Raw genomic sequence first — 14,855 nt, 5'->3', positions numbered from 1 at the left:
AAACGAAGGACTCTCTGAGAAATCACCCCATCAGATCATGCTTTAAGTTTATCATCCAGGGGTGCATCTGAGGGACTAGAAGGGCTGTCAGAAGCAAGCTTTAGTACGCCTTGACAACTTTCCTGGAAATAATCCCCCTTTTGGCTCTTCCTTGACCATGAAATTAAGTTAATCACAGCATCCACTTCCCAGACGTAATCAAGAGCTCACAGCCTCAGCACTGGCTGTCTCCTAGCCTTTGTTCGCCTGTTCATCCATGCATCAGGGGTGGCCACTGTGTATTTCTGCCCACCTGTGGGAACACTGACATGCGAGGGCAAAGTGAAAGAGGTTCACACAGGGCTCTGGGTAAACCAAGGCTCTCAGCCTCTCATCAAGGGCTTGGCAGGTGGAATATACATGGTATTCACAGAGCACAGAGGAGGAACAGTGAGTTGGCCCAAGGGAAGGCAGGAAATCCAGATGCAGGTGACATATGAGCCTCATCTGGTAAGACAGGTGGCGGATAGCTGGTTTCACAGCTAGAAAGCTCAGGGGAAATGGATGCCATTAGAGCAAAAAGCAGTTCGCTGCAGGGAGCCCTGAGGGGGACAGAGGGTTTGAGGCGTTCAGTATGTTGGCAAAAGGGGCAACCAGGGAGGAGCGGAGAAGTACGGGTCTCCAGAAGGGGAAGGAGACCCAACTAAGGCAGTAAGGCCCTGACGGCCAACAGCTTTGAGCACCAAGATTTGTTTTTTAAGAAGATAAACCTGCAGTGGAGAAAGGCTAGAACAGGAAACAGTTTGTATCTGTGAAACTATCAAACCAACTGAAATGCAGGCTGTAAAACATGACGCAGAGTATGACTTCATCTTAAGAACAACAACAAAGGGGGTAGATGGGCTATTTGTAAAAATTCATTACTGAGGGAAAAAGAAAAGAAAATTGTTTCTGGATAAAGAAATTATAACTACTTTTTTTTTTCTTTTTACCAACCTTGTAATTTCTAAAACTCTTCTACCTTGAACACACATTCCTTGTGTACATTTTTTAAAGGTGTTTCCCCCACAAATCAGGGTAAATAAATCAGGGCACATGTATCCAGAAAAATCCCAACACAGCCATTAAAATGAATGAGGAAGAATTAAGGTATGAACTTGGAAGAAAGTTCAAGATAAATTTGGTGAAGCCTTCAAGACACAGAAGAGTATTCAGAGTGTGATCCCATTTCTGAATTTTGTTAAAGTAGACCAAAACGCAGGCATGTCTACTTCCATGTCCTAGAAAAGTATGCAGAATATTATTACAGCAGGGACTGGGACCCAGGGTAGGGCACTCTCCCTAAGATTGGTGCTTCCTTTCTACCATGACCTTGTATTTCCTTTGTGATCAAAACTTTTAACTAGCTTAAGTTAAAATAAAAGCAAAATGAATTTAAGGAGTACCCTGGGCACATTTTCCAAACCCTGCTCATCAGCCTGAAGGCAGGAGCGGTCCAAGGCCAAGTCACGTCTTTTCCCGATTTGGCTGGCTTCTGTCCCTATCAACACACACTCACGTTGGGGTATAAAAAAGTAATCACTCTGAGGGTTTGTGGGCTCATGTCCACTGAATTCCTATTCAGATGGGCAGATGCAGTGGGAGCGGTCAAGAGCTGGGGCCTACAATTATCTGGTGGTTGAAGTCCCTCTCCACAGGCGGGGGCTACTATTACACCAAATTTTTCCCTACCAGTTTTTCAATTATCTATGACTAATGAGCACTTTGGGAACAGTTTCAGACACACACATAATCCTCCTTCCTGACGTCAGCAGGAGAAATTAATGACTGTGTGGATTGCTGGGAGACAGAAAATGCATTATAATGGTCAACAGAACTGTTATCCTCTCCAGGAAGAGGGAGATGGGGGAGGGGCATCGTATTAACTGGAAGGTTCAGTGTTCTTTTGTATCCCGACACACAGGAGAAGAAACCCAGGGTAAACGTTGGCTCACGGCCTTGGAAATGTCAGAGAGAGGTTTGGGCACAGGCGGCATGCAACCCTGGTTCCTCTGCACTTAGCACCAGGGCGGTGGTCCCTGCTCCGCTTTGCCAAGGTCAATAGGCCAACCAGACTGGCTGGGACGGTGCTGTCACCTGGCCCTGCCAGCAGGTGAGGCTCTCCGAGTGTTCTGGGACTGAAGCCGCTTTCAATCTGGTTTAGGGGGGGAACAAAAGATACAAATGTAGTAATCTAAAGCAACACCTGCATCCCACTGTTTATAGCAGCAACGTCCACAATAGCCAAACTATGGGAAGAGCGTAGATGTCAGTTGACAGATGAATGGATAAAGAAGATGTCACACACACACACCCACAGGACTACTATGCAGCCATTAAAAAAGAGGTGAAATTTAAAAAAAAAGGTGAAATCTTGCCATTTGCAATGACGTGGATGGAACTAGACGGTTTTTTGCTAAGCGACATAAGCCAATCAGAGAAAGACAATTATCATATGATCTCACTGATATGTGGAATTTGAGAAACAAGGCAGAGGATCATGGCGGAGAGAGGGGGAAAAACGAAACAAGACAAAACCAGAGAGGGAGACAAACCATAAGAGACTCTTAATCTCAGGAAACACACTGAGGGGTGCTGGGGGTGGGAGGGAGGGATGGGGTGGCTAGGTGATGGACATTGGGGAGGGTGTGTGCTATGGTGAGCCCTGTGAATTGTGTAAGCCTGATGATTCACAGACCTGTATCCGTGAAACAAATAATCCATTATATGTTAATTTAAAAAAAAAGAACATGAGTGAGGGAACAGACACAGGATTGTACTCTTATACTGTCCAACACTAGGCTGGAGTTATCTTAAGTTATGTTAATACATGGCGGTGTATGTAAGGTTGCCATTTCATGCAGCCATCCTCTGGGCTGCGGTGATGTCACAGGTGGTTACGACCCAGTCTGACTCTGGCTGAGCTCCAGCCTTTGGGGAGATACAAATGCTCACCAAACAAGACAAAATAGCATCATGTGTGTATGGTAGGCAATAGACTGGATACTGATACTTTAAAAGAAGGGACACGATTAGGGGCTTGACCCATACTCAGTACCTAAATTCCTCTGTAGAGATCTCCATTTGGGTAGGTTAGATCAGGGAGCCTTCTGGAACCACAACTGATAAAAGACTGAAGGACATTCTAGTAATTCTTGCTCCGGAATAGGAGTCACACACATCCACAACTATTCACTCAATCAGGGAAAGTCACAAACAACTCAAATCTGATATGCTCCACCACCTGTTGAAAGACAATTCCTGAAAGGTTAATTTGTTCATTGCTTTTCATTTGCCTTCTAAAAACGACCTCATTTTAACTAGAAACTAGACTACTTTCAATTATTAACTAAATGTAAAACTTTCTGATGATAGTTTCATCATTCACTATTTATTGCAGAAGTGTTTACTGTGTTCCTACTATGTGCCAGGCATTGATGTGATACAGAAAGGCATTAAGGAACTTCTCTATTTGAGAAGTTCCCCACCCTCAAAGGGCTTACTTTTGGTAGACATAGGATTTTCATCCAACAGCTCTTCTGAATTACATCTTGTAAATAATTTTATCTTCTAAGCTCTTCCATAGTGTGGAATAGTGTCACAAATCTTTGTATCTCTTGTCTTATATTTTGACCTATAGGTCGTATTTAATAAACATACCACACAGTTTAAACCAAATTCTGAATGATCCTTACCCTATGTTTTGTTTTTTTCCCCACGCTTCTCTCTTCCTCTCTCTCCTGCTAAACGCAGAATTACTCAAAGGTGGTTTTATTTCTCACTGCATTCAGGTCCCCTCCCCTCCAGGACACAGCAGTGTCTAGAACAGTTCTCAGTAATATCCATTCAACTGAATTGATAGCTTTCTTTTAAAAAGAGAAGGCTACAGACACAGATCAATCAACTTAGATAAAAATGTTAAACACACACACACACACCCCACACGATCCTGCACATCAGCTAGGGGAGTAAAGAGAAAGGGAATGTTTCCTAATATAATCCCACCAGTAACACATCCTCACCTCTCCAACTCAGAGACAATGTAAGGTATCAAGACCCATGGGTATGCCTAGAAAATGGGGACCAGCAGGCTCACATCTCTCACCAAGCACCCAGATGCGATGGTGCCAAGACATTGTGGGCATCACCATCGAGCGGAACAGTGGCTCTCAAATTCTCCTTGCCTGGTCAAGTCTGATTCAGGGAGTGGATGGTGGTGATCCTACAGGTGAAAAGCCGCAGGTCTCATTGCCAGGTGGGTCTGAGGAAGGCAGGATGGACACCAGGCCAGGTGTCTGGACTTGTTCTGACAGGCCACTGCTAATTATTATACAGGTCGGTGAGGCAAGGAAAGGTACACACAACTTGTATTTTAGGAAGAGAAATATCACAACAGTAATAATGCCTGTTGACCAAAACCTACAGGCTTTCTGGTCATGTTTCTGGCATTTTTCAGCAGCTCTCACCTTTCATGCTAGCAACAGACCTCTGAAGCTGTATTAGAATCGCTGCCTTGCCGCTGTAGAAACAAAAGCACAGAAGCGGTTATGTAATTTGTCCAGTCACCTATCTGGTGCGGGGCACAGTCAGGCTTCCGATCCAGGATTCTCAGATTCCAGAGTGGAGGATCTCCCTACTAGATCATGCAGATTAGAAGGGGCTGATAGTGGAGCCAGGAAGAATAATCCCAAGTGTTTGTTGAGTCACCAGCAGAAAAGGAAGGCAGTTTCATTTGCAGAGGCTCTCCTGGTGGGTCATGTCCAGGGACAAACCCCCAGGAGCCATGAAATCCCAGCATCCTCAAATCTCCTAGCTCCTTCCTTTACTCCCTTATGCAGGTTCCAAAAACCCTGGACTTTGAATGGCCTGTCACGACCACTGACCTCAGCATCTTCCTTCTGCTGTAGAGAAAACCAAAGTCAGAGAGGGAGGTGGCTTCTCTGTGGCCACCCTTCTTGGGGGCGGGGGGCCAGAGTCTCCACTGAAGACTGCTGTGGCAGTCCACACCTCCTGCTGTGGCAATACTAGCCTGTACCCACCCCCAGCTGGGGCAAGGAGCTCACCTGAGCCAGGACTCAAAGTCACAGGGCAAACAAGAGGGTTGGCAGAAATCCAGCGGATTCCAGCGGTGTAGGCTGCCGATTCTCAACTATTCAGAGCTTACAGTGCAGACTTTTCAGCTTGAAATCATCCACTTTGACACCCACAGTGACCTAATTCTCTAGATAATTGCCAATGCCCTAGTTTGCTCTCACCTAGCCTAAGGCCACCTCCAAAAGCCTTTCCTGGGTAGATCATAATTAATCACTTTTTTCCTCTATAACCCCACAGCATGTTTCTTGGAATTACATCATTCTGTTCTACATAATGACTTTTTTCCTTGCGCCTCGTTCTTTGGTGTTAGATGATAACCACCTTGAGGGTATAGCTCTTTTCACAGGTGTATTTGCAGGAGTTATGCAGTTTAGCAATTCCCCTCCGGAGAGGGAAGCTTTGTGATGGTGGGTGAGTGATTTCATTTCTTTGCTCCTGTTTCTTCGCCTGTAAGATGGCTACAATAACACTATTATATCATGTGAGAATCAAGCAAGGTCGTACTGATAAAGCACTTTGGATGCTGTCATATGGCAAATGCTCAATTAATAGCAGACACTCTGATGGTTACAACAAAAGTTCTGTGTTCCTGGTCTATGTGGTATCGCCTGGCATAGAGTGGTCACTCAGTTCATTCGGGCTGAGTTTATAATGCTTGAGGAGAATCCTTGATGTTACAGCACGTGGAGATACATATGCTTTGGGGGTCATGAGAGCAAACCACAGAGACTGTGAAAGCTGTTAAAATATTCACAGTAATGGAATTCAGTCTTCCAACACAAAAAGTGTCCCCCTGTAGTCATATCTCCATGGCACATCTCCAGAGTGAAATGTTTTAAAAGTGCAGAAGGTGTTCTCTTTGAAGTTATTTTAAGGACTAAATGCTTGCTCCACAAGGAAAAATTATTATTTTGTCATCAAAAGTCCTGACTGTTAAGATGACCCATGCTTTCAAGACCCAGGCCAACAGTTCAACCACAGACAGTTTCCCCACTTTGAGGGAAAGGCAAATTTGGGAAACAAAAATATTTTAACTCTCTCTCTCTTTTTTTTTTTTTTTAAGATTTTATTTATTTATTTGACAGAGAGAGATCACAAGCAGGCAGAGAGGCAAGCAGAGAGAGAGAGAGAGGAGAAAGCAGGCTTCCTGCCAAGCAGAGAGCCTGATGCGGGACTTGATCCCAGGACCCTGAGATCATGACCTGAGCTGAAGGCAGAGGCTTAACCCACTGAGCCACCCAGGCACCCCAAAAACATTTTAAGTATCATTATGCTTAAGATATTACCGGGTTTAAAGCAGTAGTCTTCACAGTTTTGGTTGTTTTTGTTTGTTTGTTTTTGGTTTTGCTTTGTTTTGTTTTTCCTGTAATCTACTCAAGAAGTCACATAAAGAAAACTGGGACTCACACCTTCATTTTTTTCTTTAGCTCAAAGAGCCATTAAACACAAACATTAGAGGGGCTCCTGGGGGGCTCAGTAAGTTAAATGTCTGACTCTCTATTTCGGCTCAGGTTACGATTTCAGGGTGGTGGGAAAGAGCTCGGCTTAGGGCTCTGTGCTCAGTGGCGAGTCTGCTTGAGATTCTCCCTTTCCTCCTCCCCGTCCCCTTTGCTTGTGCTCTCTCTCTCAAATAATCTTAAAAAAACCAACCCCCCCCCCCCAATAAAAACCCCAAACATTAGAATCAGGACCATTTAATAGAACATTTTATCACTAAAAAGATAGGAAGGAGATGATCTCAAAATAAAGAACGTTTTAAAAAATTAAGTATAATTTCCTTTTATGACCTAATTTTCTCATCCTATCACACATCCCTTTTTCAGGGGCCAGCGTTGGGTCTCTAGTCTAGACTACTGTTTGCAAACTGCTAGTTTACAGAATACTAACAACCTCCTAACAAGGGGCTGAATCTACAGGATACTGAACTGCACGCTCTCATGTGGAAAAAGTCAGTGGGTCCGGTGTTCACCACACAACACCAAACATCTGGTGATCTGAAGACATCTGGGGCTTTTTTATCATGTAGACCAAACATGATTCAGGTAATTGACCAAATTTTTCACTTCCCAACCAGATGTCTTACTTTCATATAAATGAAGCCAATCTTGTACTTTCATGTGCAAATAAGCTAGACAGAAATTCACCCCTGGAGGGCAGAATTAATTGCTCATTCTCAATGAATACTAAATTACATATTATTTTTCCCATGATTCTACCTTTGAAAAAGGTTTTCCACTCTTGCTTTAAAAGCATATATTTCATCTTAGAAACATTCTGTCTTTTAAAATGTTTGTTCCTCTTTGTGTCTTTTACAGCAAGGCAGTGTGCTGTAATGAAAAGAGTGTGGTCTTAGGAGTCTGGATGAATTGGGTTCTAATTCTATGCACACAGCCCTACCCCCGATCTTTTAAGAGCCTTGGAAATAGTTATTTAAACTCTCTGAGTTCAGTTTGTTTTGCAGTTATAAATCATTAAACCCATCTCTAAGGGACACCATGAAGATTTAAGACCATTCTTTCATTCTTGTGATACGCATCAGGCACTCATTCTATGTGCCTGTCACTCAGAAACAAACAGAGAGCCACCATGCTGTCCTCTGGGAACTGTCAAGACATAGGCAGGTGCTCCAAAGGGTGTGCTAGAAGAGTCACGCTTCCCTATGCTGAATGGCAACATACTGTCCAACAAAGGCAACACTTTTATTTAGGATTTTTAATAAAAGTATAAGCAGCTTCAACTGTGGATAATTTTTAAAGGAAGTATCAAATTAATAAAAAGGAAGGACCTGTCTGAAACCTTTCCTCTTCTTGTACTGTTTTCAAAGACAGACTGGGATTTGCTCTCATGGTATTTGTTTAAAGAATTCATGTGGTTATCAATGACCCTCCACCTTCTATGCCGTTGTCCTGACAACCAACCATTTACTAGACAGAATATGGAAAGCAGACGACAATGTATCCCTTCAGTCTGGTTTGGTAGGTAAAACTCAACAGTGCAGAGACAATATTCAAAAGACCAAGGTCTGTGCATAAGATCCTTCAAGAGGAAATAAATACATAGATATGAACTTACAAAAAGGAGACAGCACTGCATAGAGAACTCAACAAAGAGAGGAGAGGCTGCCATGTGGACCTCACTTCTGGCTTAAGAGCCCTTGTGGTTCAGTAGCCAGGCTACAATAAACACAGCACAGAAAGACAAAGGGCTAAGTTTGTTGTTGCTATTGTGTTTATCTTGAGATGTTAGATTCTTTTATCACCAACGCCCAGAAACATCTCAAATATATGAAGAAATGAAATGCTATTATGGTTTTTTAAACTTTCTTCCAATCACCAGAGTTTTGTTTTGTTTTTTTTTCCCCCCCAAAAGGAATCTCTCACAGAATCCTAGCCTACAAATCTGATTTAGTTCAAGGAAAGAAGGAAATGCCCAAGAGCAATGTGCCCTAGCACTGATGTCTGAGGAACACTGAGATATAAGGGGCTGAGCAACAGAGGTTTGAATCTAGAATTTAATCTACGGTAGAGACTGCCAATCTGGACACATGAAAGAGGAGAGGAATGGGAGTCTGGAGCTGTAATACTAAGCCCCTTCTCTCAGGCTTTTCTGTAACACAGGAGCTGAAGAAGTGGAAAGTGTCCACTATTTAATCAGAGAGACCATGACCTCACCCTAGGTGAAGGAGGACCTTGGCACTGCAGCATCCAAAGAAAGGAGTGGAATGTGCCAGTTTGGCATTTAGCCAAAATGTTAGAGTACTATCCCTGAAGCCCTCACCCACACTGCCATGCGAATTCAGCAGGGGAATATTCCAAAAATGATGCTCTCACTTAATGTCATTTAAATCTCCAACTATGTCATCCGGTGTGTATGTTGTGCACTGGGGGAGGCTCATGCAGCTCGTGGGGACAGCGCTCCAGTGCTACGATGCAAGCTTCAAGCTTCGTCAATGAAATAGAATCTGATTTCTCCGGTTTTTGAGTTTCTCATTCTTTGGACACAAGACCCATGAGAATGAAGGACCTTAGGCAAAATGGAAAAGGCAGACTGGCCCAAAGCCCAGAAGTGTCCCCAGCCATTAAATCCTTTCACAGTGGCCCCAGGGGCTGCTTCTAGAGGGAGCACTGAGGGCAGAGGGAGGGCGATTCAAGCTCCAACAGGCTTCAGTGGATGGGACTGAGAGGAGAGACCGATAAACCGCAGGACTTCGCCCTCTGGCGCTGTCTCCAGGGCAACACTTAGGGATTGTAAGGCCTCTGCAAGGTGATAAGGGTGGACATCCATGGAAAGGGCATCCAAGAGGCCAGTCCCCTGGGCCCTTGTCTGTATGATCATAATTGATTTTTTCAAAAACAAAAATCAAGATCACAAAACTATTACTCAATGTGGTTTTCCTTCAGTTTACAAAGACAATACAGCTTCATTAGAGATCAAACAGTACAAAAAAAAAAAAAAAGGAGAAAAGACCCTCCCCTTAATTTCCCTCCTCCCAGAGATAACTACCACTGAAATGTTAGAAACTATTTGAGACCACCATGCCAAAATATAAAGATACACACATATTTAATTGTAAATAAAAGGTATAATATAAGTGTGCAATTTTATATTCTGCCTTTTGAAGTCAATAGTATGTCACAGACACCTTTACTCACCAATAAATATAGTACATTCTTCTTGGAAATACATCATATTCTGTAATTTGAAGGTACCATATTATTTAACCAATCCCTTAGTACTAGACACTTAGTATATTTCTGTCAAATTAAAAACACATACAGACTTAGTAACAGGTGGCTTAGTAAGGATTACTATAAGGAGGTGAGGGGCTTTGCAATTAGGGAGAGGAATTACTGTGATACAGAGAATGTTGTGACCAAAGATCTGCAAGTGTCTCAAAAGTTAGACAAAACGGGTCTTTCTTTTACATAGTGGAATAAACAAGTGAGAAAAAATGTAGGGAAATGGGGTAAAAGAGTGGTGTGCTGGAAAGTAGACCAGAGAGTGTTTTATTCTGAGGTCAGTATATTATGATGGAGGGACCTGTGAGAGTTAATTTTATATATCACCTTGACTGGAAGTTTGGATCTGTAAGTTACAACTTTATCCCAGATATTTTGGTCAAACATTATTCTGGATGTTTCTGTAAGGGTGTTTTAGATGAGATTAATAATTAAATCAATAGACTGAGTAAACCACTGAGTAAAACAGATTGCACTCTGTAATGTGGGTGAGCCTCATCTAATCAGCTGAAGGCCCGAGTAAAACAAAAAGGCTGACACCCCTCCACAGTCTGGGTCTCCTCGGTAAGAGAAAATCCTTTCAGCAGTTGCATTCACCTTCTTCCTCCTCCTCCTTCAAGATTTATTTATTTATTTGACACAGAGACACAGAGAGAGGAAGTATGCATGGCAGGAGGGCAGAGGAAGAGGGAGAGAGAATCCCAAGCAGACTGACAGGCAGCCTGACACCAGGCCTGCTCTTACAACTGAGATCACAACCTGAGCTAAAACCAAGAGTTGGATGCTTAACCAGCTGTACCACTCAAGCACCCCATGCCTGATAATCTTCAGTTTGGTACATGGGCTTTATCCTGCTTTGTGATTTGAACTGAAACATCAGCTCTTCCTGGGTCTCTAGCTTGCCAACTCACCCTCGAGATCTTGAAGCTTGCCAGCCTCCACAATCTTATGAGCCAATTCACTGCACTGGACAAGTGCACACAATATGTGCATGAAAGCACAAGCGTACACACACACACACACACACACACACACTCTTGCTGTTTCTCTGGAGAACCCTGACTGGAGCAGGACTCTTAAGGAGGACTATATCCTGGCCCTGGGTGAGGACGGGGCAAAGTTCAGGGCCCTGGCAGAAGAACAGAATTGTAACCAATGTTTGGTTAACAAGCATTTTGTTCCAACTGATCAGTGAGGCCAGGCAGGTCAGCTAATCATTCATACGACAGAGAATGGGAGTTTAGAGGGTCTGCGTCTGGTCTTGACCTAAGTAAAACAAGGGAGGCATCAAGAAATTTTATCAAAGTCAAATGGTTAAGAGTAATTCTTTGCTGTAGGCCATCTCCTGAAGCACACAGCATGGTGGGATTTATTAATTTTCATGGTTTTCTAGGAGCACAGGACTTAGGGAAAATCCAACACTGTCATTTAATTATTCTTATTATAAACAATACTGTAAAGAACATCATTGAACATGCATGCTTGCCACAAGGCATCATGGCCTTTTTGAGGAACTTAGGAATGGCACTTCTGTTACCCTTCACCTAAGAGGAGAAGCCATATATAAACAGGTGCCTGATCTCCTCCAGCAATCCTCGAGGAACTAGGAAAACAAGGCAAAGTATGAATGGTTTCCTCTAGCCTGAAAAATCGAATCCGAAACAACCTGAATCCTTCCTTTGATGGATGCTCTCCCAGTTTCCTTGCTCAGTGTGATAGACTAGACCTAGCCCAAATGTTGGATTCAGGCACGCTCAGGTTCAAATCCACACCAACATTTACCAGCCCTAAACCTTTGGGTTATGTAACTGCTCTATTTCTCCTTGTCTAAGATGGGAAGAATAGTACATGAAAGGAATGCTAGAAAATGAATGACATGATGGACATGAGAGCCCAGCACACCGTATGCCCATTAATTGATTTTCCATATTTTACTTTCCTCTACCCCCCCCCCCCCACAGAGGACCTTATATAGAGGACATCATGAAACTAGGGAAGGGGACCATTTTGTACTAAGTGCCAACTATGATTCACGCAAGGTATGACACCCTCCTTTACAGCTCTTATCTCACTGAATCTCATTAATCCTGTGAGGGAAGGGTGGCCATCCCCATCCTGAACACAAGACAGACCTGTAACTTGTCTGAATCCCGCCTTCCAGGAAACATCAGGAATGGACATAAGATAATAGCTGCTCTGGTTAGAGAGCCCATTTCTTCTGTCAGCCAAACGAGGAAAAACACTGGCCTCCCAAGGCCCAGGCTGTAAGAGTTCTTAGTTCTACCCATTCCTTCCGGGAAAACTACCCTCTCCTAAACGCGGCACTTGCAAATTCCCTCGCTAAGGTTCTGCTTGGTAACCTCCAGCCTCCCTCTGCAACGCAAGACTGGTACTGCTTTCCCCTGGGGCCTAGAATCAGTGACCCAGGCCACCGACCAGCTGATTATCCAGCAGATGCTCCAGGATCCCACTGTCTTCCCTGCCCCTTGCGGTTCCTCTTGGGAACAATGCGGGCGCATGCAAAAAGGCCGGGAGAAACAAGCTCCATCAGGCCTAAATAATTCACAAAATGAATGCAGAACCCAGCTAGCTCCCACAGTGCAGATAACATCCTGCAAAGCGAAGCCTCTGGGTTTTCACAATTCTTACCCCGAAGTGAGTAGGAAGGGAACAGATGAAGACAGAACCATTACTGACTGAGTCCCTGGGCGGACAGCTATTGTCATCTCCATGTCTCAGCAGAGGGAACCGAAGCGCGGAGACTTGCTAAGCACTGAGGTTGGGAACTGATCCCAGCTGCCTGACTCCAAATCCTACTCTAGGGCATCGCCCTTCCCATTTCTTAACTTAAACCTTTGGTCAAAACCAAATAAAACCTCAAGGGCTTAAAAAAGAAAAGAAAGAATGAAAAAAAGGCATGAGCACTCTTGCTGCTAACTCTCCAGTTCTTATCCCCTGTCCAGTTCCCTTGGTTCTCACCTGCTGCATTAGGCCAGCTTATCAAAGTGGGTTCCCCAACAGGCAAGCTTCTGGGAGCTTGTCGGGAAAGCACAGGGCAGGCTAGACCCACGGAGGCAGTTTTGATGAGAACCCCTATACTATCACTGGGACCCCATCCCTGACTTCTGGTCAATGGTTATGAAGGGAAACTCTAGAATCTTTATTTTTAAAAACTCCCTGGTGATCCTGATGCCCAAGGAAATGGAAGCACAGACTCCTACCAAATGATTATAATTAGCCCATTTAAGGGCGTTCTGTGCTAAATGTACCAACTTTACAACTGCCCCTGCGGTGAAAGTGATGGCTTCTTTTCTAACCAGCTGAATGACCCCGGGCATGTTCTCCTCCTTTGTAAAACAGAGTTCATAAACACATACTGCAGAGTGTGAAAATGAAAAGGGTAACATAAAATCCTTATTATCGTGTCTGGTATGCAATAGACGGTAAATCAAATGGGGGCGATTTTTATTAATCACCTGGAAGAAGGAAGCAAAAATAACCCACGTAAAAAACAAAAGAAAACAAAACAACACCTCCATTATAACCTATATTATAACAAACAGAATGGACTGGCTGCACAGGAGAGAGACCTTTGGCATCTGCGAAGCTTTCTAGTTTGCTTGGGTCCTGCCAGGCATGCAACTCTCTCTCGCAGGGAAACGCGACATCCTCTAATTATGCTGCCGCTGCCTTGCACAAATCAGATGCAGAAATGAACCTGGAAGGATGTGGAAGGGAAAACGCGGTGCAGCGTGAGAGCATTCAGATCACACTGTGAAGACAGAAACAGCAGTGCCGACAGAGCTGGAGGTATGAACAGGAAACCCACACTTCTGGGAGGGCTGAGCCATCTGACACACGGGACAAAGGTGCACAGCAAGGGGATTGCTGTCTGGCTTTCCCAAGACTGAGCTGCATAGCATGTGCAAGCCACAGGAGGAGAAAGGTGCAGAAAGGGCACTGGCGATGCACAGACAGGCAGACTGTGGCAACAGAGGATGGCTGAAATCAGCATTCGGACTCAAATCCAGATGAGGTAGATTGCATTCTACTCTGTCTCCATTTTAAAACAACTACTCCCCCAAGACATGAAAGTAACAAACTTTTCCTCTTCCTCTTGAAATCTGCAAATCTATCTTCCCAGGATGATCATGTGCTTTTTCTTGGGGGGGGGGGGGTTCACCGTCTGCTCTGGCTGAGCTTTCTCCATGGAATATCTTTCCTGCCTCTTCACATGCCTAACCTCTATTCACTCCTCAGAAAGCAACTCAGCGGTCACCTTCTCCAGGAAGGCCACCCTGAGTCCCTGCCCCTTCCACATCTGAACTGAGCTAGATCCCTTCTCAGGACAGCTGCCACACCTAGCACATAAATCATATAAACGAGTTCAAAAAGCTGCTGTTATTTGAAAGCTGATCTCAGTGCAAGTTAAGTTCGGGAAATGCCAAGCTGCACTGAGACAGGTTTCTATACCGCAACGATTCTCAGACACTTTAATATGCTGGTGTGCGCTGAGAATCTCTAAGGAGATATGAAATATGAAGCCCCAATATGATTTGATCACAGGAAATTTTTTTTTCCCTGAAAACCATCTGTAGTTCCAGGGTGCACATGATAGGCTATCCTGCTATCTTTTACTGACACCGTCTGCTTTCGTGCTTCCCAGACTGTAACTTCCTTGGGGGCCACAGTATCTGTTCAACAGAGCGCTTCTGGTATCTCCATAAGCACCTGCTATCAGTAGACACTTGCTGAAAGCCAACTGCATGTTACCAAGCTAACATCACATTTCCCTCTTCAAAACTCTACAGTGGCTTTCTCTTATTACCCCTTCGGGTAATTACTCCAAGGGTCACGGGGCTCTACATTTTCAAAATCTCTTACCCCATCTCTTGCCATTCCCCTTTTGGACTGCATTCTACTAAACTGGCCTTTTTTACTTCCTCAAACATTCCTACCTTCTCTTTCCCCCTGGGACTTTGCACATGCTGTTGTTTTGTTGTT

At 44.1% G+C, this 14,855-nt stretch overlaps 1 protein-coding gene across 22 annotated transcripts in view; it reads right to left on the bottom strand.

Moving 5' to 3' along the window:
* FGGY (FGGY carbohydrate kinase domain containing) overlaps positions 1–14,855 on the bottom strand; it is a 399,594-nt gene that overhangs the window by 202,374 nt on the left and 182,365 nt on the right. The window contains exons 1-2 of one of the 22 annotated variants that reach the window (XM_082687724.1): positions 4,902–5,029; positions 4,485–4,537 (exon numbers count right to left, since the gene is read on the bottom strand). The exons of the other annotated variants lie outside the window; for them this stretch is intronic. Of the exons in view, the coding sequence (XP_082543850.1) occupies positions 4,485–4,537; positions 4,902–4,909 (61 nt within the window). The 5' untranslated portion in view covers positions 4,910–5,029. Of the gene's footprint in view, positions 1–4,484; positions 4,538–4,901; positions 5,030–14,855 lie in introns of those variants that run through there. 22 annotated transcript variants of the gene reach the window in all.

This window comes from Mustela nivalis, assembly GCF_964662115.1.
Source record: "Mustela nivalis genome assembly, chromosome: 10".
NCBI classification, from domain to species: domain Eukaryota; kingdom Metazoa; phylum Chordata; class Mammalia; order Carnivora; family Mustelidae; genus Mustela; species Mustela nivalis.
This window is presented reverse-complemented; position numbering and strand designations above follow the sequence as displayed.